The sequence below is a fragment of the Labrus bergylta genome, chromosome 5 (genome assembly GCF_963930695.1).
Source record: "Labrus bergylta chromosome 5, fLabBer1.1, whole genome shotgun sequence".
Lineage (NCBI taxonomy): Eukaryota > Metazoa > Chordata > Actinopteri > Labriformes > Labridae > Labrus > Labrus bergylta.
The window spans coordinates 7,232,978-7,253,625 of record NC_089199.1 but is presented as its reverse complement, the minus strand read 5'-3'; the positions used below and the strand labels follow the sequence as shown (position 1 = coordinate 7,253,625).

At 40.5% G+C, this 20,648-nt stretch overlaps 1 protein-coding gene across 2 annotated transcripts in view; it reads left to right on the top strand.

Annotated features, from left to right (window-relative positions):
• LOC109980871 (cadherin-22) overlaps positions 1–15,856 on the top strand; it is a 186,867-nt gene extending 171,011 nt beyond the window's left edge. For both annotated transcript variants that reach the window (XM_020629420.3, XM_065954658.1), the window contains 3 exons: positions 6,949–7,098; positions 7,403–7,504; positions 14,044–15,856. In XM_020629420.3, the coding sequence (XP_020485076.1) occupies positions 6,949–7,098; positions 7,403–7,504; positions 14,044–14,582 (791 nt within the window). In that variant the 3' untranslated portion in view covers positions 14,583–15,856. The remainder of the gene's footprint in view (positions 1–6,948; positions 7,099–7,402; positions 7,505–14,043) is intronic.
• Positions 15,857–20,648: the final 4,792 nt, after the last annotated feature.

Below are 20,648 nucleotides of genomic sequence, written 5' to 3'. Positions count from 1 at the left end.
TCTCTAAAGAGCAATACCATGCTTGACCTGAGGACTTGACAAGATCACATTAAAGCACTTTAAAATAAAAGAAAATATGTTTATTTCCCACAATGCTTATGAATGTAATAGTTTGGTGACATTTTTTTGAGGGCACTTTGCAAATATAGACCTTGAGGAAATATTAAGTTAGCTTCGAAAACTGCACAGTCAAAAGCTTTATTGAAAAGCCCCAACAAGAATTTCACCACATTTAGGTTCCAGATGGTTGATGATGAGTGCACTATTGAAATCTTTTTCTACATTTATTAGGTACTCTTTCAGAGTGAATACAAAATACTTTTTGTTATTTATGTGACTAAGTATAGTCTCCTGGTAATCAAGTAGAAATTTCTTATTTTTTGGTAAACACCACCTGTTCTGCTCCTCTAAGCAGACTGATTTGATTAGGAACTAATACATTCCACAGATGACTTCCACCCTGAAGTTGTAAAATACTTTTTTTTTCACAATTTATTTGAAGAAGTTTGTTTCACCGAGCTAATCTACAAGGCTAAGCAATGCATGTTTTTATCTATCGTCCTTCTCTTTAAGAATATTGTCCATTTCAGCACTTAATTGAACACTCCTCTTTACAAGGGAGTCAACAGCTAGCATTATTTTCTGAAGTGTCATCATAGAAATTGTCCTCCATGAAAACACAACAGCCATACAAAACCTTTCCTGTGTAAAAGTACTTTTAAATCAGTGCGCCTCTCCCCCTCTCCTGTGATGACTTTGCTTTACTATAGGATGAGGTTTTTTTTTGTTTTTTTATGCTTGTCTGTGTTTTTATCTTTTGCAAACGTGCTTGCAGATTCCTCCTTTAGAGATGTGTACTTAAGTGAATGTGACATCTGGCTAAATCAAGATTGATCTGACACCAGGAAAATGTCTGGGGAGCAGCCCAAGCTAGGGAAATGTCACCGTGTGGAGGCAGCGAGGTCTGCTGCAGTCCTGCACACATGCATGTCGACGAGTACATGAATAGCAAGGGTCTCGTGTAACATGCACACACAAGTTGCACTTACACATATGTATGGATTAGGGAGCAGAAGTATGATAGAGTGTGAAGTGTTCCTGTTGCTCTTTTTTTCCTTCAGAAAAATCAAACACACACCACAACATCCACAGACTATTGACTATTTCTTCCCCTTATTTGTAAGCATGTGTGTTAATTGTGTCTATGTAGGTAACTAGGAAGAATTACTCAAATCACATGATGTCCATTCTTCGATGTGATTGTTATCACTCAGTAGACACAAACCTACAAACAAACAAATACACACATCTGTTAAAAAATTGATATACTCTTCATTCCCTGTATATACTATGGGGAAAAATAAACAAATCCACACGCAGAGTTTTTTATCCACCCGTCCCTTTTCTTTCTGTTTTTTTTTTTGCCACTCTGGTGTCTCTTTTCATGGACACATTTGTCAACCTGTCACTTTCAATCTGTCACTTCTTCTTTTACCCATCATGGCCTCACATTGCGCTCTGTCTCGAAGCCTTGACACACAATGATGAAAAGGCATTTTTCCCCCATGTTGCTAAACTCTTTTAAGTCATCGCCGGCAGTCTGTAAATTATAACCTCATATTTACAGAATCAATGTTGCTGTTACATGACAAACTACCCGCTTTACCTTAAATATGCAATAACATGCTTACAATAAAGCATTATGTTGTATGGAGGTTACAAAGGAAAATAAATGCACATTTATTGGATGAGATTTCTTTCTTTCAACACAACTGTGGAGGTTTCTGGGTTTTTCTGAAGCCATTCTTTAAAGCAAGAACGGCAAAGGTAAAATGATGTATGCAAAGAAAAGCCAAATTTTAGAGTTCATCAGCCTCAAAACATCAGTTTAGAATTCTTAGACCGGCGATATACCTGCTTTAAAGCTTGATTTAGATTCTCCAAATTTTCTGTTGCAAGTTATTTTTACAGGCATGTTTTTTGACTGTGCAGTGGCCACGATACATTGTACAGATGAGGGTAATTGCAAGCCTGGTCTATCATTTGGTCTTCAAAACTCTCTTCACCATTGTTGCAGGGGCACATCCCATCTTGCGTTGTGTTTTGAGGAAGTGCACAACTGGCGCTCCAAACAGATTCAGGGAACGCAGGGCGGCCATCATGTGCACGCAAACGTGTAGATCAAAGCACATTTATCTCCAGCCTTCATGTTGTTAAATATTTAAAGCTGTGATATAGCATATTCTAATACAATAAAACAAATCTGCTATGTTATTTTTTGCTTCTTTAACCTTTATTAAGACACTTAATCTCACTGAGACATAGGCTTTTATTCTCATGAAAGACCCGGTCATGTTGGTTGCTGCAAAACAACATAAAGTTCCAGACACAGAGGACATTCAATTCAGAGACAACTCATAGCTTTAGTGGCTATTTTTGCTTTTTGTGTCCAATGAATACAGAATATTGAGTCATTTATTGTGACTGGAGTTCAAGTGTGGGTTCAAGATTGTCCACAAAAGAAAAAATAACAACACTTGTTGTTCAGTTGCCTTAATTATACCTCTTGCCCATGACCATGATCTTTCTGTTAAACGAGTTCTTCTCATTAGTCATTCCAAAAGCGTCGCTCCAGAGAGGGCTGTGTGCATCTGTTGGTTGGCCCAGTCTATTGTTTGACACATTTTATTTTTATACATCTTCTAAAGCACCCACTTGGAGACATCATGAGTGGAGTCATTGGATGTTTTTGGTCACCCACATGATCAAAAAATTCCAGTCAGAGGTCCATTTAGTCTCCTCAGTCAGGACTTTTTTGCCCGACTCATCTAGCCATCTCTCTTTCTTAGCTGCTTCCATGTTCCTGTTGATGCCTGCTCTCCTGCTTTGCTCTGTCCTGTCTAGGGTTTTATAGAACTTCCTGAGTGTATGACTTGCAAACCTTTTCCCACCTTTACTGGCATGCACCTGCTCCTCCACCTGTTCCCATCCACAGTCCCCCCCCCCCACCTGCTTCCTTTACTCCACTTCCTCTAAACTCTCTCCCAGGTTACAGTTAGCTCCAGCATGAAATGCTGTCTTGTTGTTTAATAAAATAAAACAGCCCGGTTGTTCAGCTGCCCTCTCTACTTTATGAAATTGGAGTAAAAGTTTTTTTTTTTTCCTAAAGCAACTACACAACAATCAGCCAATTAGCATGTGCTAATTGGAAAATGTTAGCTCATTTAACTAACACAGGCATGGAAAACATTATAGCTGCTTAGCATGCATACATAAGCATCCATCAAAAACACTACCATGCCCTACTACAACATCCTAATCAAGGTAATTGCTTTTTTTAAAGACTTATTTCTGGGCGTTTTGCCTTTATTTGATTGGATAGTGGATAGAGTAGGGAACCTGGGGATGAGAGAGCGGGGAAGGAATGCAGGAAAGGAGCCACAGGCCTAAATCGAACCTGGGCCGCCCCCCTTGAAGGGAATTTAACCGTCGTACAGGGGGCACAACCTAACCGCTAGACCACCTGTACCCCATAAAGCTAACTTCTAAGCTAGGAAAAATCATTGTTCATTGTGTTGTTTTTAGTTGGTTTGTCAGGTGACTTTTTTTCATTTTCTCTTCACAAGATACGTGTTCATTTGGAAATACAAAGAAGGTAAATATAATAACTCTTTTATACATTGAGGAAAGGTGGATGCGTTTTGCTGTTAACATTAAACTAGTAAAGCCAGCATTTAACCGGCAGTTTTATTTGATTCAAAACAACATCAAATACCTCCGTCTGAGTCTATTCATATGTCTCAGATAGAACCTCTTTCTGAAGCAGACAGCCGTTGAGGAGAGTGCTGCGTAAGAGTCAAAAGGACAAACTCTGGGGCGTAACGTTCCTGCACATAAACAGTAATATGAAGATTGTTCTACATGTGCCAGAGGAGCTGTAAGGGTGACGTGGATAACAGTGATTTATGCTCAGAGAGATGGATTGCCTGGTATCCTCTGTGAAAGTCTACCCACAGAGCTTCTCTGACTCTATTTGTCAAAGCCTCCTCCTGTATTCTAAGTTACATTTATCTCTGTCTCCTGGAGAGGGCTCATATATACACCAGTGAAGTTTAATTTCAAACAGTGGCTCTCCTTTTTACTTGTTTGTTTTAAAAGAAGATGAATGTTAAAAGCACAAAAGACGTTTCATCCCTTGCTGAAATCATTTAAGTTTGAATAAAACTCGGCATTCGATGTCTAATGTCCTTAAACTATGCATCTGGGCAAATGTTTTATTCAGCAAAGAGTAACACTCTTTCTCGTTGTTCAGCACTGGACCATTTCTTGAAAAAGTAATCTATTTTTTTAAAAGTTAAATAAGTATACACGGGCTGTACAGTGGTGCAGGGATTAGCGCTGTTGCCTCACAGCAAGAGGGTTTCTGGTTTGAATCCCCGTCAGACAGGTGTCTCTCTGTGTGGCGTTTATATGTTCTCCCCGTGCATTTGTGGGTTCCCTCTGGGTACTCTGGCATCCTCCCACAGTCCAAAGACATGCTGGTTAGGTTAATTGGTGACTTCAAATTGCCCATAGGTGTGAGTGGCTGCTTGTCTGTCTTTATATGTCAGCCCTGTGATTGACTGGCGACCATTTCAGGTTGTACCCTGACTCCTGTTCAATGACAGCTGGGATGACCCCGAACAGGAAAAGCGGTTTAGATAATGGATGGATGGATAAGTATACATTCAAAACCATCTTAATTTGTGTACTTTTTCCATTTGTCCATTAGTTTTGAGTTTTTGTTGAAAGGATCAAAAACCTAAGGGACATTTGGGAAGCACAGACATCTAACGCTGAAGTCCAGCAGTCTATGATCACAAATCAATCCTCAATCAATCACTATTTGTATAGCCCCAATTCATAACAAGTTTTATCTTGAGAAGCTTTACAGAAGAGCATACAGTATGGGATAATATGCAGAAAGAACTTCTCCTTTGTATTCCTCGCGTTCCTGTTGTTCACATTTCCTTGCCGCTGAGGTGGAGGTCGCAGCAGGCCGTGCATGATTGAGGATGGCGGTGGTTGTGGGGACGACACAGTCCGATGGTGCAGGCTGGGCGTCAGGCGTTGGTTGGGGGACGACGCAGTCCGAATCAATAAGCTAAAAACACAATATCTGTCAGGATCATTTGAAAACAATCTGCTGTATTCAGTATAACATGACTGTGTTGAATACTCAATTCTGATTGGCCTAAAATAGCATGTTGCAATCTGATGTTTCTGTTTACCACGCTGTGTGTAGAGACAGACCACTACTCCAGAATCAGACTCCTTGATGAAGTAAGAAATAGAAGATGAAAACAGGACAGCAAAGGGAAACTACAAGAGACTTAAAGACACAAAGAGCTTGAAAGAGAGAAATCAGCTAAATTGAAGCATACAGGAAAAAGATGAACACCAAACTGGACATGCTATAAGCTACAGCAGTTTATTTATTACAGACCGGTAAATTAAAGGGAAATATCAACAGCCTTTTTAAGGTATGAGGTAGAAAACCTCAACCAACAGGGGCTGAGGTATTTTAAACATCAATGTTTCATTTGAGTTATAACAGCCCGATAGACCTACTTCAAGAAGGTTACAGAGGTTACTTTTGCAATCAGTGCAGTTCCAACCAGCCTTACAGAGTGTTTCATCACCCTGATCGATGCTTCCTTCTTCTATAAACACTGACATGCTGAGCATCATATCTTACATATGGGATGTGGGCTTGGACCAGTCAGTCCATTCAATAGCTGCAGCTGATTGCACTCCTTTCCCACTTTACCCCTGTGCTCCTCTCTTTCCTCTGGCTTCCTGTTTGCTACAGGGTTGATTTTAAAATGGCTTGCTGAGAATGGTCTATCACTTTATGTCAGACACCTTATTTAAATCAACCGATGGGTGTTCTCGCTCAAGCCAGATTATTAGGGACCACCATCCAGCTGCTACTGGATGTGCCTGAATTTCAGACAGATTTAGACCAGATATTTGAGTTTTACAACACATTTTGAAGTGCGATCACCCTGTGTCAGTCGTGCAGTGTACACTGAGGCATGATAGCTGATCACCATTCGAACATCTGCTCCCGATCAGTGGGATGAATTTCTGACATGTGTAATACTTTGGTCGTACAGTTTGAGCACGTTAATCGTGAGCTCTAGTCGTGCGTCGTAAACTCTCCAGTCGTACAGTGTGAGCTGACATTCTGCCGCAACTTTTCTACAATTTTATAGCGTATGCCAAGCTTTTTTTAAGCATGTTTTAACCCAATCGATATTACGATTTAATATTATTTTATGATATATTTGTTTTACCTTTTACTCTGTAAGGCACCTTGGTAAACCGTAGTTCTTTTAAATGTACTATATAAATAAAGTTGGCTTGACCTTACTTTATGTACTTATGGTTTTGTCTAGCTATAGCTTTATCATGCTGTCTATATTCTTTGAAGTCCTGTTTGAGGTTGAGGTTGTGTTTTGTTGTGTCCAGTACCAGTGTAGCACCATACCATTCACTTTACCTTTGAGATATTTTGCTTGTGTGTGATTTAGATCCACATCCGTTCCCAAAGTTTAATGAGTTTTTTCCTCGGCCCATTCTACATCGTTCCACCAAGTTTCATAAATATCAGGCGAGTAGTTTTATCAGTAATCCTGCTGACAAACAACAGAACCGAAAAAAACATAACCTCCTCTGCAGAGGTAATAAAAACACACACAGGACTTTCATCATTTCTACTGGAGCCTGGTAAAAAGAAGAAAAAAAACAGACATGGACGAGCACAAGCAGAGAGAGGGAAGGGACATTTTTTTTATTATTCTTCTTCAAATATTAAGTTGCTCATGTGTAATTCTCTGCTTTTCCCTTGTCTGTCTGAACCCCCCCACCCGTCCACCCTCTGACATACCCACATCTCCCACAAAGACAACACAGCTGGCATCCGGACCCAGCGGTCAGGCTTCAACCGCCACGAGCAGAATGTGTACTTCCTGCCCATCCTGGTGGTTGACAGCGGGCCTCCCTCTCTCAGCTCCACAGGCACCTTGACCATCCATGTCTGTGGCTGTGACCCAGGTGAGAGCTAACTGTAGGAGCTGCAACCATTACTAACATTAACATCACTGTCACCTTGTGCATAAACCGCAGCGGTAGGAAAAGGTCACCAACATTTGCCATTGTTTCGCTCAGCAAACGGTTCTTATCAGCGTATATTTGTGGGAAACACAAATCTGCAGACACATGGCGCTGAACACATAATAAATAGTAAAAACAGCTTTTTTTTCTTTCGATAAACAGTGCTTAATCCTTGTCCACTTGGTTGACTCATTAATGAAGTTTAATGTGAACAGTAAATGATAACTTTTCTTTTGCAACACAGAGGGAGCCATCCAGTCCTGCAACGCCACAGCCTATGTAATGAGTGCTGCACTTAGCCCTGGAGCCCTTATAGCACTGCTGGTCTGCATGCTCATCCTTATAGGTAAGTGGATGGAATGAATGTATAGGTGGATGAAAGTCGATGTGTGTATGAGGAATGGGTCCAAAGATTGATAAGCTCGGTTCATTTGAATGGCTTTCTTGGGGGGGTCATTGCTAAATTCAGCTACTCGAGCAGGAGCACAACAGGCATGACGTTCTAGTGGAATATAGAAGTGCAAGGAGGGCTTCACTCAAAGCCACCACTTCATGCAGCCGAGCATGTGCCTTTTAATGGATCGACCACTTTTAGAAGTCATCTATATTTCAGGGATGAAATTGCAAGTGCGGTGGCAGAAAAACTAAGACAAATGACATAAAAGCAAGATCAATTTTTCATCGTCCTTTCATGAGCGGTTTTTCCTGTTGGACATTTTGTGGCCGCTTTTTATGAGGAGGAAGCTTTTGTTTAAACAGGAGCACGGATGATGTCGGGGTTTATGAATGATATCACGTCACTTTGATCCTCGGAACACGGACACAGATGGAGTGAATGGGAATGAAGTTTTGGGGGATGGGGAGGTGGTGGGGGTTTAGAGAGAGCAAACAGGCAGGAATCTGCCTCAGCGCTTGTATACCTCGGGAGCAGCAGGCGGGCTTTAAATAGACAAGGCTTTCCAGACATTCTCTGATTTTTAAACACACATGCACACGCTAACATACGCATGCATACTCACCCTCTCAGAGACTGAAGCGGTTTCACATTGTCATATCTGAAAATTTTATGAGTTCGCTTTTCCTCCTCCCACAGCCGAACATCTTAGCATCCCACTCCTTAGTGACAGAATGAAACATTGTGACAGTGTTTTGTCTCCCCCGCTCGCACCTATCCACCTTTTCCATTGTGCAGGCAGTGAATGATGGATGGTACCGACACCACACGGGCAGATTTAACTGTAACTTACATGGCTATCTGTTTCCTTTGAAGAGCCTTTCTAATGAGAGTTGTTAAAGCTTTGCCTCCATTAACGCAACCTTCGACTGCAGTGAACTTCAAAAGCATAGCATCATTTATTCATCAGGGTTTTAAAAGCCCCAACAAAAAAAAATGTTATGTACAAATCTGAGGCAACCTTTTCTGGCCAAAGGGAAAAAAAACTGTGTTTGCTGTGTTTTTTTTTTTTTGGGATGTTTGAGGATGAGATGACACCCTCTCAAAGGCCTGAGTTTCAAACGGTTCTGTGGCCTTTTAAACTTGTGGAAAGCTAGACACTGTGCAGAAAACCGATTTTTTTTTTTAGTTCATCCTTGGTGGTCTGGATGAAAACACAGATTATGCAGAGAATCTTGTTAAAAGCCCTCGGAGGCAAGATCCTACCTAGTATCATTTCATGTTTAGTGTCACTTTGATTACAGTAATAAAACGATGCCACGCGGATTCCAATAGCGTCTGCGAAAGTGTTTAGTCATTGCCACTCTGAGTGACTGAAACTGATTGGTAGAAAATAGAGCGAACATGGCTCATCAAAGCAGTGAAGGACAGAATAAATCGGAGCGCCTGTCTTCTGCCAGTCATGATGTGGACAGCAAAATGTAAAGGGCTGTGGGGTCTGAGATCAGAGGATGAGCAGTGTTTTCACAGCTATCATGTAGTGTGAAAAGCAGACGGGCAGCAAGGCATGTGGCAGCGATCTTTCCGACTGCACATTGTCTAACACTTTCATGTTCCTGCTTGATTTCAATGAAACACACATAGACACAGAAACGGGAGAATTCACTATGAATTGATCACGGACACTTATAGCCCCCTGTAATGCACATTGATTGCACCCTTGCTATCTGATCCATCTCAAGGTTCAATTTCCCAAGCTTATTTTGCTAATGTTATTCATGCAAAAAATGTGCCTATAAAGTTGTCCTTTTCCTTGTAGTTTGCTGTTGTTTTGCATCTGATTGTGAAGATGAGCCATCCTGACCTCCACTCTCTGCTGACAGAGCTCGTTTTTTTCCCACAGACAGATGATTAGCTGGAATGGGAGGGGACACTTTTCCAGTTTACTGCGAACCCCAGATTCAACAGATTTGCTGATGCAAGTTTCCTCATTTAGAACAAAGCCAGCACAAGTGACTTGTCCAGATAAAAAAAAATAATAATAAAAAAATAAAACATTCATCCCCGATAGTGTAATTTTCAACACTCTCCATTCATCTAAGAGGCTGCCCGTATGTGCAAGGTTGAACTGTTGGTGTATCCCCAGACAGACCTGCAAGGATTCAAACCTTGATTATAATAATTAATGTCATTTCAAGATAATACTTTTAGACTTCACTTACAGGTAATTTAATTATAGGTCATACAAAGGTGGAATTATTCTCCTGATGACTGGAAGGTTTGAGCATGATATCCATTATAAATACTGCCACACACAGACACAGCAGATGGTCAGTTTTTCACGTTAACTGTGCATGACTATTGGCACCCTTGATTGTAAATTAGACATTTTTTTGTACAAGATTCATTTGCATAGAAAAGGTCCAATTCCCCCCAAAATTATTCTCCCAAAAACAAAAGGCTAATTCATATACCCACAAACAGCACCAGCGCTCAGAGATGCTAATTGCTCTGTAGCGCATTTAGGGCTGCGTTTTTCCCTTTTCGGGTGCTTTGTGAATTAGACGATGTCTTTTTGTCTCAATGGCACAGGTTCAGAGCTGTGCAATCCTTTCCGTGTGCTTGTGCTTGTGCATGCTAAGCACGCATTCACAAGCTTAGACAAATCACTCCTCACCTATTAATGCAGTCTCTCCGTGCACAATTATCCTATGCGCACTCCCTCTCTCACACACATTCCCTCCACATACGCAGTATCTACTAAACCAGCCAGCCAGCCAAGCCAGCACTCCCCCCTCTCCAGAGACTGGACCACCTCCATTACATCAATTGTTGGATGATGAGAAAAATGAAAACAAATTTCTGCCTAATTACCTTACAAACAAACAGTCCCTCCATCAGCTCATTTATGGGCCTGATGTGATGAATCCATTCCACTGTGTCGCAGCATCTGCATGCATCTATTCCAATTACCTCCCATCTGCTTGTGATGAACTCCTGGGTGGGGGCAACCAGCGCAGCCCAAGGGTAAATTAACCGTCTTGTCAGGAGCGCTTATCGCAACATCTGCACACACGGGAAAGCTGCTTTGTATGTGTAGAAGACAGCTAGACACAGGTACATATGCTTCCTACAAAAGGTAAAATCTGTACATGGTGTTGTGTTAATGTTGCCTGAGGTGATCTAATCTCCAAGTTAAATAGGTTTTCAATATCTAGCAGTTGAAGCATCTGTGTAGCTAATAGGCAGTGACACTCAAATGTTATCAGTTAGGAAGCATTTAGAAGTGAGGGTTATCTGCTCTAATGCTTCAGAATCAGCTGTCACATACTCCGACAATATTTTTTTTTTTCTAAAGTGGCTGATCTTCACGTTTGAGAGAGTTTAAAACATCAACTTTTCTTCCCTCCTCTTCCTCTCCTCATTAGTGTGAATTTAGAGTAATTGTCTTAGCGCTTATTTAGTATGCAAGGCAGCGGGCGCTGCAATTTACCACAAACCATGACTGTTTCCTCAACCCCGTGGCAATTAATTCGCCTCATTCATGGAGGAGAAGAATAAACACAATGGTTACAGACAACGCTTCCCCACTGGAGCCCTGCAAACAATGTAAGAGGAGAACTAATGTACATTATCAGTCAGAGATACTGCATAAAATCCCCATTCAAGATCACAGAGGCTCTTTAGGGCTGGCACAGATCCTTAGGCAAGGAACACACGGGGCGTTTTCACTCTGCAAGGTATTTTTCAGGCCGTTTACACCAAATGAAGACAATTATGGGGAGCAGCAACAAGTCATTTATACAGATTATGTGCTGAGAATCGATGGTTTGAAGGTTTTCTTTGCAGTTTGCTAAGGAGAGGGAAAACAGAAGCTGTGGGAGATAAAAGAAAAAGGTGAAACTTGCTGTTTTATGGGCACTTTTTCACTCACAAGGTCACTTTGAAAGGTTGCATTTGTCCATGAGGGATCTTCATGCATACTGATATATGTGCTTTAACATATATGTGAGCTTCCTTCACCAAAGTCGTGACATTGATCTAGTTAGACTGGGAAACAATTTGGTCCTATCTCATTTTTAAAATGTATGGATGGGTGTTGTGGGGAGTTCAGAGCATTCAACAATCTGTGGCATCACAGACAAGCACAGGCCCCGTTTTATCTCTTTGGGACTTGTAGGCATTTGTTTTAGGCAACAGGCTATCTGTTCCACAAGATGCATGATGCCTACTGGTTAATGATCTATCTAAATGTCCCTGTACTGGCATCCTTTTGAGCAGTTGCTCATCGTCCCTTCTAAAAGGGAGAAAAAGACTGGTTTCTATCCAATGCTGCATGCTAACACAGTCCAAACTGACTGGCCTTAGGAAACGCATCCCTCTGCCAATACAACACATTAACTAAGGGCAAACACTGTCATCTATTCATGTGTATACTCTCCACTTCATCACAGACGTTCATGAGTTATATAAGCCTCTTTTTAGCGCCAATGTTAGATATGTCTCAGCATTTATTTGAAATACTAAAAGGACACTCATAAGAGCTTTTTAAAAAACATGAGCAGGATAAAGTGTTGCTTATTCAGATTCTAATCAGAAGTGAGAGAGTGAGACTTCATATTTTGGAACGCAATAAACATATTTTGATCGGTTATGTTTCACAGAGAGGGTAATAAGAGCTGATCCAATAACGCCTTGAGTCAATTTGCATAATCAGTTTATCAAAAGTAAACTAAGGTTGTTCAGGCTCACTGTCTGGTGTAATCACGTGTAGTGAAAGGCTTTACCCAACTGTGTGTATCACATTTTTCTTTAGTAGCTTGCTATCTCTGTTTAAACGCCACCAAACTACGATGTCAACCTGTTATTTCACCTGCAAAACACACTTTGACAGCCAGCATTTATGGGAAAACCCTGATAAGCATCTTTCTTAGTGTTTCAGGTCATGGATTAGCTAAATTATATGTATAATTTTAAATTAAATGTGTATTAAATGAAGGATTTATTTAGCTTGTCAGTCCTAGTAAATGGCAGCTTGGCTTGCAGCCCATGAAGTCTCACTGAAAATCTTTATTGAGAAACTGACTTGATTGTAAAACTGCTTCATTAGTATTTTGTTTTGGAGATGAGGAGACCTCTTAAGATAATAGAGATAATATAAAAAAACGTAGCCTAGCATTAAAGCTAGCAGCCGCGCAGCTAGCTTCCCTACAGCTGCTTTTGATTTGTCTTTTTATGTGTTATCACTGGGTCTGTTGTTACAACAAAGAGGAGACCTCTGCAGATACTTTGGCTATTGATGCTTTTTATCCATAGTTCTTCTGTAAATAGAGTTGTTCATTATCTTGCCTGTACTCACCAGCATGCATAATTCATTCAGAATTGCACATAATATGTTGGTTTTTTTTATCACTGAAAATAACATTTCATATTGCTGCTGTTCTGGTGGAGGTTTCAGAGGAAAGTGAGCATCCGCCCCCCCCCCCCCCCCCCCCCACACACACACACACACACACACACACTTTAAAGGGATGATGGAGTCAGGGGTGGTGATGTCTGAGCTAAGTGAGACTTGTCTAATCACAAATGTAGACAGTAATTAAAACAACTAAGCTGAAATTAAAGCCTCATTGATTTATCTTTGCATGCAGCATTTGTTTTCCTCTTTCATTTCATTAGACTACAACATGATCCATCCCTATCATTTCCCCCTTCTTTATTCCAGGATTAATTTTCAGGGCATTCTCTCTGTTTTAAGTTTTTGTTGCCTCTGGTTTGAAACAGTGATGGAATCACTTGACTTGGATGAGTATTGATATTCAGATTGGTCTCCATTAGGTATTTTGAATCATATTTCTAGGCAAGGCAATCAGGATTGTGGAAAATCAATGCTCATGCATTTGAAATGTAAAACCTGATAATATATTATCATCCCCTGCTGTGCCTTTGTCCTGAGAGTTGGAATCAAAGTTACAACGGGAGTAGTTGGAAAACTTTCTTCGAAAAAAATGAAAAAACATGCAAAGTGCATGCTTAGTGTGTAGGGTATTTATACATTTAGGACAATTGTTTTCTTGAGTTGATTTATGTAGCACATAGTGCCCTGGGGATGGGTTTGTTTTGTCAGTATTCTTTGTTAGATGAAGGGAAATTCTGTTTCTGCATCCAGGCCCTTCAAACACAGTCAGACAAATCTAGATCCATGTCTGCTGTGTCGTAAAAGTATCATACTTAACTTGGTTGTAATTCCATTTCATAATACCCCTTCAATAGGAAGTCTCTTGGCTTTATCTTGTCCTATTGTTCAGCAGGATTTGACAAGTATGTATATATAACCTTCATTTATTCTGACAGCACAAGGTCATCATGTGCCCACGCATGAAAAAAATCTTCGTTTGTCCTAATATTATAACCTGCTAATTTGATTTTATGTGTCGAGTTATAACCATGCTCTCTCTTTCTCTGTCTTGTTTTTTCTCCTTCGACATCAGTCCTCGTCTTGCTCATCCTGACCCTGAAACGGCACAGGAAGGGCCAGAGGATGGCGGAGGATGAGGAGGACATGAGGGATAACGTCATCAAGTACAACGACGAGGGCGGAGGGGAGCAGGACACTCAGGCATACGACATGAGCGCACTGAGAAACCTCTATGACTTCCCAGAGGCAAAGAGCTGTGACTCTGGCCCGGACATCCGCTCGCTGCCGCAGTGGATACAGGCAAATAGAGTGGCCGGCGGTGCAGAGGGGGCCGCAGCAGCAGCGGCAGCGACTGCAGACTTCTCCCTATTTAAAGGCTACATCCGAAAGAAGGTGGAACAGGCCGACGCTGACCTGTCAGTGCCGCCGTATGACTCCTTCCAGACGTATGCCTTTGAAGGCAACAGTTCGCCAGCGCTCTCGCTCAGCTCCATCCACACGCTGTCTACCACCTCAGAGCAGGATTTCTCCTACCTCAGCGACTGGGGGCCTCGTTTCAGGCAACTGGCGGGCTATTATGCACCAGGGAAACCTGAGGAGGAAGGGTCCTAGCACAGCATCTGCTCTGCAATGATACATTTAAAACTCCCTCCTCCTCCTCCTCCTTCTTCTCTGCCTCCTGTTTTCCCCTTTTCTCTGATACATCAGAGCGAACACTGTGTCCTCCTTAAAGATAGACCACCTCTCTATCTCTTGAAGAGAATATCACAGCGATGACCTTTTTTTTTTTACAGTTTGGTTCTTGGGAGAGTTTTTGGACATCAGCATGGAAGCTTGGAATAAAGACAAAAGGCAGAGATACCCCGTCGCCAAAACTGCCATTTACTCTGAAGGAACAGGACCATAAATGAGAACCTTTATTTTCACTATGAGACATTGTCATAGTTTAGATTATCAGCATTACAAAGGTGGGGTAAAACCACGCCAAGGCAAACCCTCTGACAAACACGTAATTTATTTAAAAAAGGAGGAAATATTTATGTATTTATTTGTTTTTATGTATTTATTTATTTATTTGGATCACGATCACTATGGAAACTGTTCCGGTGAGCTCTGCTAAAGTGCTGTAGAAAAGTATTTGGAAGAGAACATTATAAAAGTAACAAAGAGACAGAAAGTAAGACGGACTCTACAGAACTCTGGTGCAGAGGTGACATCTGGGTCATGTAAAAATGACAACCTGGGAAATATTTGTATTTATTTTCTATGACCACTTTTGTAAAATAATCAAGTTTAGCCGAGAGATGAAAGGCAGAGGAAAATAGAGAGCGGGAACAGAGCAGCAGAAGAAAAGAGCTGCCAGGTCAGTCTGAACGGTTCATGCTGACATACTTTAGCTGTATTTTGCTGATTTATAAAAAAATGGGGTTTTTGCAGGTCACAAACTGAGGACAATTGTGTGTGAACAGTTTCTTTTCTTACCCTCTCCACAGCCAATTGTAAGGCAATAAGGCACAAACCACAACAGTGATTTAAGACTAAACAAAATGACTGTTTTATGGAATTGGCTGATGGCCAACATTATCCCGCAGGGAGCCAATTTTCATTCCAGAACTGTGTGTGAATGTGTACGATATGTTCAACTCATTTTATAACCTGAGATGTTTTTGCTTTTGATATTTTTTTGTTCTTTGTGGGAGGGGAGGGGGGAGGGGATGGTTGTGTCTTTGAGAGGGGGAGTATTAAGGATTAAAAAACATGATGAATGGACTGGTAACATCCACCTGATTTCCACAACCTCTTCAATGTTGACCTTAACTTGCAAATGTATGGAACATTTAAAAAAAGATTAAAACAAATAAATATTTAATTTTTTTGGTAAAAAACCTTCATCTCTCTCTGTGTGTGCAAAAGACTAAATTACCCAGAGACTTACTCAGTAAGTGAGGGCATGGTGATAAATGGAGCGCGACCGATTAATCGATTGCGATCGACCCAGCCGATAACATGGGTCGATATTAGCATATCCAGTGACTATTGTATAGGCTAATTTTATCGCAGATGTGCCGATATTAAATAATATATATACAGCAGTCAAATAGCATTTCATTTGAGTATGATTTTATTAAACTGGCAGTTCTATTTCTCGCTTTCACCAGCAGAGTGCGCTATATGGATTAAAAAAAAGCATTATAAACCTCCAGAGCGTCAAGCGGTGATGCACATACTGTACATGCACAGATACTTTCCAGTTGAGTGACCAGCTTGTCTTTTACTGTAGATATATTTTGTAGATATAAGTGTTCGGTCCGCATTTGAGCGATCAACGCAATGGTTGTGTATATCTATATGTATCTATCACTACAGATTGAAAATAGATTTAAGAACGATATCAGCCGATATATCAGTATCAGATTTTTTTCACCTCCCCAATATTGATATCGGCCCTAAAAATCCCACATCGGTCTGGACCTAATAAAAGCAAATAAAGCGTCCCTGTTACTAATTATCCTTTGACGCTTGTTTGCTGACGATGTCTCCTGAATTATGAATCACTTCAGAGCAGGTTTGTATTTACACCAGGGCTTGATTCAGAGGAAAGTCCTCGATGGAAAACAAAAAGAACCATATGACAGGCCAGAAGCAAACAAAGACTCGCCTCTCTGTGGAGCTCCCTCCTGGCTGCCTCCTGCCAAACTACTGTAATTGCTGCAGTCACCAGAGGATGCTGAGGCATAAGAAGTGGCTTTCATCTTTACGATCGGCTGTTAAAATGGCCAAAAAGACAGTGGGCTAGGACTCACATTCAGCTGCTTTCATAATCTGGTTTCAAGTCAGCTCTCTTATTTTTTAGTCATTAGAAGGTCTGTTGTATTCACTGACTGCATAGAGCTCACAAAGGATTGTGTTTCAAACATGAATTATCCATCAGAGATAAACAAAAAGAAGCTTTTCCACACGTCAGAGTGTTTTTTGTAAAGAGCTGAAATGTAGCTTTTTGGAAAATTACAAACTGTTTCAGTGTGCACACTCCTTTTTGTGAATGCAAATGTAGGAGTGATGCAATCATTAGCAAATCAAGATTTTCTTATTTACAACAGTGATTCAATCTGCAATACCATCTGGACTTTTCAGGTTTCACTTTTTATTAATATGGAAATATCAATGTGCTGCTTGATAGTCACCAAGGTCATTGATAAAAACATATCCTGATGAATGTGAAAAAGTAATTAAGCTAACTAAAATTCAAAATTCAAACTTTACATTTTTCACCCACAGATTTTATATAACTGTTGTTTTTTTTAAAGCGAGCTCTTTCTCTTCACTGTATGGACCTACACTGCAGCAGTATTTTCATTTCTGATAAAAATAAGTTATTTGACCATGTATTGTTAATCATCGCCTTTAGCCCGACAGCGTCCGCTAACTGACAAACAAATGTCATTGAGGGATATGCCCAAAATGTAGGTCACAACCATAGTCATGCGAAAGGGGAGGAATACGTGTCCCTTTAACGAAATTCCGAACAAGACAATGCCATCGGGATGGCCATAGGTCATGTGACTAATGATGTGAAAGCAGAGGTTAAGGAGGAAAAGGCACATTTTAAGGGGGAAGAAAACCTCCCTTGGTCACTTTTCCTGCAAATGAGCCTCTCACTCATCTTCCACCATTGTCAGAAAATATGTAATTTCTTAGTTATTGCCTGGACATAAAAAAAAATGTGTGTCCATGAATCAGATTGTTTCCCCCAAACTCCAAGGGCAACACGAGGACCGTCATTAGTTATGCAGATAGATGTTTGATGATTGACAGATCTCCAGGGGGAAAGCTGCATGTACATTAAATTTCCTCCTCTCCTCTCTTTGTTCTTGGCCGGGGTAATGACAATTGATTAAACACTGGGGCGGAAATATGAATGTGCACTGCAGAAATATCAATCATACATAGCCTAATAGCTGAATAGCATAGGTTATTTACTTTTCAGACAGACTCCAAACAAAGCATTCACCTTCAAGAGCGTAACAGCAAATCCATTTAGCTTAAAATGCAACGCATAAGAAAACCTGACTTTGACAGAGCAAATGCAAATGCAGCACTCTGACTAGCTGAAATTAATAAATTAAGAAGATTATTACAGTTAGATGCCATTGATGCGACAAAAGAGCTGCACTCAGGTGAAGGACGGTGTGAGTACAGTTCGTGTTCACAGAATGACCCTTCTTTTTTAAACAGTCAAGCACTTCATTGAAAGCATCGAAATGGGACATGACCAATTTCGTTGTTTTTGCATTACAGAGCTCCGTGAAGATCATTCAATTCATTTCATTCAAATTAAATTTAAAAAAAAGTGGGACTTACTTGTTCAGCATTTTAAAATGGCAGGTCTTGAATGCCTTAAAAATAAAACATCCTACTTAAAACATTTGAAAAAAAATAGTAAATCAAGAGGTTAGAGAAGAAAAATAATGGCATCAAATAACAACCTGTGTCCATTTCCTAAACCACTAAGCTTGTTCAGGGTCATAGTGTGGAAGAGGTCTTTCCCAGAATGCTTTTGGCTAAAGGCAGCCTTCGCCCTGGACAGGTCGCTGGCCTATAACAGAGCGAACACATTACACAGACCCACAGGCGGTTAAGAGTTTCATCTTCGCCTTACCTTCATGGATTTGGACGGCGGAAGGAAACCGGAGAACCTGGACAGAAACTTTCTCCACAGAGAAAAATGCCAAGATCAACAATGCCCCCCATCAAATAAAAACACAGCTTAGAAAAATAAGTTTAAAGCAGTAAAGATGGTATTGATTCTGTTATTGGACAAGGTCCTCGGGCAGGTTGTTCCAAATCACACAGGTCCTGATGGAAAAAGCCTGGTTACCCCTTCTTTTAATTCTAAATGTTGAACCAGGAAGACGGTCCCTGCAGGAGGATCAGAGGCTGTGTAGCGGCTCAAGGAGGGATAAACCTTTGCAGTATTGCCAGAGGCCAGGTCTGACCAGTCTTTAAAGGTGATCCTTATAAAGTTATGTTAGCTTGAAATTTCTTGTTTTTTTTGCAGGCTTGTGAAACCAAGGCTATATTTGATTCCTACTCCCATAAAAGAGCTGTTATTCCAAACAAGGATGAAAAGTGCATTCAAACTATTTCATGCATGCGACACAAGGCTTGGTCTGCTCGGAGGTTGTCAGAATTAGATTTTCACATATTAACTAAAATCATGACAACACACTCACTGGATAGTTTACACAAAGGTATTTTAGTAAGAACAACGGTGTGTGGGTCTACTCTGTTGAGACTTATTCATGAAGACTATTAAAATGAATGCAAATTTTTCGCAGCAGTGTGTCTTTTTTATGGGTCCTGAAGGGGACTCAGCTTTTCCTAGATACAAGTATTGTGGCTCCATAAAAAAAATGGTTGGTAACCACTGATGTAGGTGCATCAGTATTCATTTCAGTTGGTTCTATAACCAGAGGAAAACTCTGAATGTGAGTTTTAAAACCCCCTGGATATTTTCCCCAGGTGTGTTATTCCTCTGATCTCTTTGGATGTGCAAGTATTTTAAATTAAAAATACGGTTTGTTGACATGCTAGCCAGAAAAATGCATATTATTGATTATTTTTAGAGAAGTTTTTGCCTTTAATGGATAGAATGGCTGAAGAGAGAAAGGAAGTGTTACGAGGAGATAGAGAGGGGGATTACTTGCAACAAAATCCGAGGTCGGATTCGAACCCACAGCCAATGCGACAAGGACTATAGCCTTGGTACATGGGGCGGACAACATAACTGCTAGACTATCATATGCCCCATGTTGTCCTTTTTCATCCCTGAGTGCAAAATTCCTCAGAGTTGAACTCTGAACTACAATTGACAATATTTTTCACCAATGAATGAATGTTTTTCTTGAGTGATTTTAATGGATAAGTCCAACCTTCCTTTTTAATACTTCCATGTTATGTTGAGTTTCTTGTGACTGTTCAAAGACCCAGCGCTGTGCTTTATATGCATCACTGACAGCACTTACAGCAAGTGTGCAAGACATTTCTTAACATCATGGTGTGGTGGAATGAGAGTTGTTCTTAGCAGTTTGGTGAGTTTTTGGCAGCTAACTTTTATTTCTAAGTACCATTGAATTGAGTAATAAGTACACAGATGGATGACAAGCCTCTGATGTCTCTTCTCCGAAACCAACTCTCCAAGTTACTCAAAGGTTGTTGTTGTTTTGTTGCTTTTAATGCTTTAATGAGGGAATAGTTTGGGAGAGCAACATCCACTCCCTTATAGCTTGTCCTTTATTTTTTTGTGTTTAGTGTATTTATCGTTTTGTTACATAGACTTCACACTCATCAGACACTTTTCTCTTTGTTTGATTTGTTTGAATTGGTGTGTGGCGCAATCACTAACAGGTAATTGCAAACAGCTGTTGTCAATTCGGACCATACCATGTTGGATTTATCAGAGGGGTGAGGCAGTGGGATCTCTATCCACTTTTTCTTGTAGCCCAAGAAAAATTATTTTGTAGCATGAAGAATAACATTTTTTAGAGTAAATGTGCAGTTAAAACTTAAAATATTTTATATTGTCGACTGATTTGGTTGGTCATTTGTTTAACCCATGCTAATGGTAAGGTTGTTAGCTTGGTTTGGCCCAATGGGTATTTAAATCAGCTGTTTCCT